This window comes from Acanthisitta chloris, unplaced genomic scaffold (genome assembly GCF_000695815.1).
Source record: "Acanthisitta chloris isolate BGI_N310 unplaced genomic scaffold, ASM69581v1 scaffold4003, whole genome shotgun sequence".
Lineage (NCBI taxonomy): Eukaryota > Metazoa > Chordata > Aves > Passeriformes > Acanthisittidae > Acanthisitta > Acanthisitta chloris.
Window position 1 is genome coordinate 539 of NW_008663085.1, and position 2,517 is coordinate 3,055.

Here is a 2,517-nt window from a genome sequence, read left to right on the forward strand (position 1 = left end):
CCAGGGCGGGCTCAGCCAGCAGAGTCAGGGAGCAGCACCAACAGCTCAGGGCTGGGGGGAGGTTTGTGATTTTGGGAGATGCTGCAAGGCAGGAGGCTCCGGAGGGGACTGGAAAGCACTGCTGGATCTGCTAGTGCATCTCACAGCATCAGGGAATGCCTTGGCACTTCCTTATCCCTTAATTTACCATTAAAATGCATCAAACTGAACAGGAGAGCAGGAAAAAAACTGAACCCTGTGCAGCTTTCTCACAGAACTCCAGACTGGGTTGGGTTGGAAGGACCTTAAAGATGATCCCATCCCACCCCATGCCTTGGGCAGGGAGACCTTCCCCTAGCCCAGGCTGCTCCAAGCCATGTCCAACCTGTTCATTACACATGACCATAGCTTGGCTCAGCTTTCATTGAGCTGCTCTGAGCAACATGTGCCAGAGCCTCTCCACCCTCCCAGGGAGGAATCCCTTCCCAATCTCTTTGTTATTTTCACAAAACATCCAATTAGTTCTTCTTCCTTCCCCTCCCAACACTCTGTGTGCCTCTGCCTTTGTGTTCAGAACAAGTGCAGGGAAGGAAATGTTCCTTTTGGAGGAGGGAGGCAGAAGAGGGGAAAGCAAGGGAGGAGGAACAACAATTCCCCAACCAGATTTGTCATGCCAGGGAAAAAAAGAGTTGCTTCAGCCTCTGTGTGCAGCTGGATGTGTGCCTGGAGTGACTCTCCCCTGGGCCTGTGGCCAGTGGGGACACACAGCTGGATCCTGGACACTGCAGCAGAGCCTCTGGAATCATGGAATCCTAGAAAATCCTGGATCCAAGGGATCCACAAGGCTCACAGAAGGCCTTGCAGCTAACTACCCTCTCTGCCCCCAGGGCTGAGCACGGAGACTGTGACCTGGCACAGGATGGGAGGCACCACTGGATTTGTCCACACATCTCTGGCTCTCAGCACCTTTCTGGGTAAGGATTTCCCATGGGAGGGGTGGGAAGGGGCTGTGGAGGTGTCAAACAGCACATCCCCTGGGGCACACAGTGAATGTGATGTGTTGCTCACCTGGGATCCCTCTCCATGGGCTGCTCTGATGCTGAAGTCCAATTCTCCAGGTGGTTTCTGTCCTTGGAATGTGTCTGTGCCATTCCCAACTGGCTGATGTATCTCTCCCCCTTTCTAAACCCAAATTCAGATGGAAACAGAGGATGCAGGAGGAATTTCCTCCTCCCAGTGGGACTCACTCGTGGCAAAGCCACTTCACCTCCTGGTGTGTCTAGGGATGCTTTGTTGGCCATACCCTGAGTGCAAAGATCCCTCATCCATCAGGGACCACTTCTGGATCTGTGGGAGGCTCGGGCTGCTCCCTGCAGGTCCCTTTTGAGCAGGGAGACATTTCATTTCAGCCAGCTGAGGATTAGATAATGTCCTGGAGCTAATTCATCAGCGCAGGCAGAGCCTCCTGGCCTGTCCCTATAAATATCTAATTACCTTTCAATGTTCTCTGGGTCCCCAAGGAGGCAGAGGGAGGGGGGAGGCTGCCCTAGATGGGGAGGCAATTAGCCTGTTTGGAAATTGGTCTGACCCACATCTGCCCACGGAGATGGAGTTGGATTCTCCCATTAACCACCTGAGTTTTGCTCCCCAGCCAAGCTGAGCCCACCAGAAGTGACCCAGTGGGAAGCCTGGGGAGGGTGATTTGCTCTGACCTTTGGCTGATGATGCAATGGATCTCAGGAGCAGCTGGGACAGCCAGAAATCCTCACTGGGAACATGAGTGAGAGACCAGGGACAAAATGATAGATGAGGCTCGAGGAAACACTTGCAGTGGGTGAAGAGCCAAAGTCTCCAGGTCTGGAGCAATGAGGAAAGGTTTAAAGCTTCTAAGCACACAGAGATGACTCTGTAAAACCTAAAAATCTCCTTGGCTTTTGTTCATTTGGTAAAAGCTCTGGAAAATCCTGAAATCTAAGGCTAGACAAAGCCCTGACCCTTCACTCCCCTGAAAGCTTCTGGTTAAAAATAATTCTCTGCTGCTCTGGGAGCTGCTCCTCAAAGAGAACCACTTGGATCCTGTGCTCATGTGCCTTCAGATCTCCTAAAAACCCAATTAATTGCCAAGTCCCTGATGAGCTGAGGCTGCAGCCTGTGGTCAGTGCTCTGGAGCCACTGGTGATGTCCTCACAGACTGGAATTCAGCTTGGAAAACATCCAGCTGAGGTTTTCAGCATTTCCTGGGCTGCACAGCTGGGGCAGAGCTCAGCACAAAGGGAAGGTGCTCAACCTCCTGCACACCTGTGCTGGCCAGGTCTGACTCTCAGCACACTCCTAAAAACAGCCTGCAAGGGATGCAAACATCCAGCCAGGAATGAGCCAGAGCTCGGGGAGGCTCTGGACTCACCTCCCTGCAGTTGCTTCTCCAAATCTCAGCTCCCACTTGATCCTCTTTCACCTGTTTCTCCTTCTTTTGGTGTTAACATTGAGTTGCCCTCACGACTGAGGTTGTTCTAGAGGCACAATGGTGTATTGACCATC

General features: G+C 52.4%; 1 protein-coding gene across 1 annotated transcript in view; it reads left to right on the forward strand.

Annotated features, from left to right (window-relative positions):
* Positions 1 to 891: 891 nt before the first annotated feature.
* Positions 892 to 2,517, forward strand: part of CNTN2 (contactin 2 (axonal)) — a 17,242-nt gene continuing 15,616 nt past the window's right edge. Inside the window, exon 1 of the mRNA XM_009070842.1 lies at positions 892 to 953. Coding sequence (XP_009069090.1) covers positions 899 to 953 — 55 coding nt within the window. The 5' untranslated portion in view covers positions 892 to 898. The remainder of the gene's footprint in view (positions 954 to 2,517) is intronic.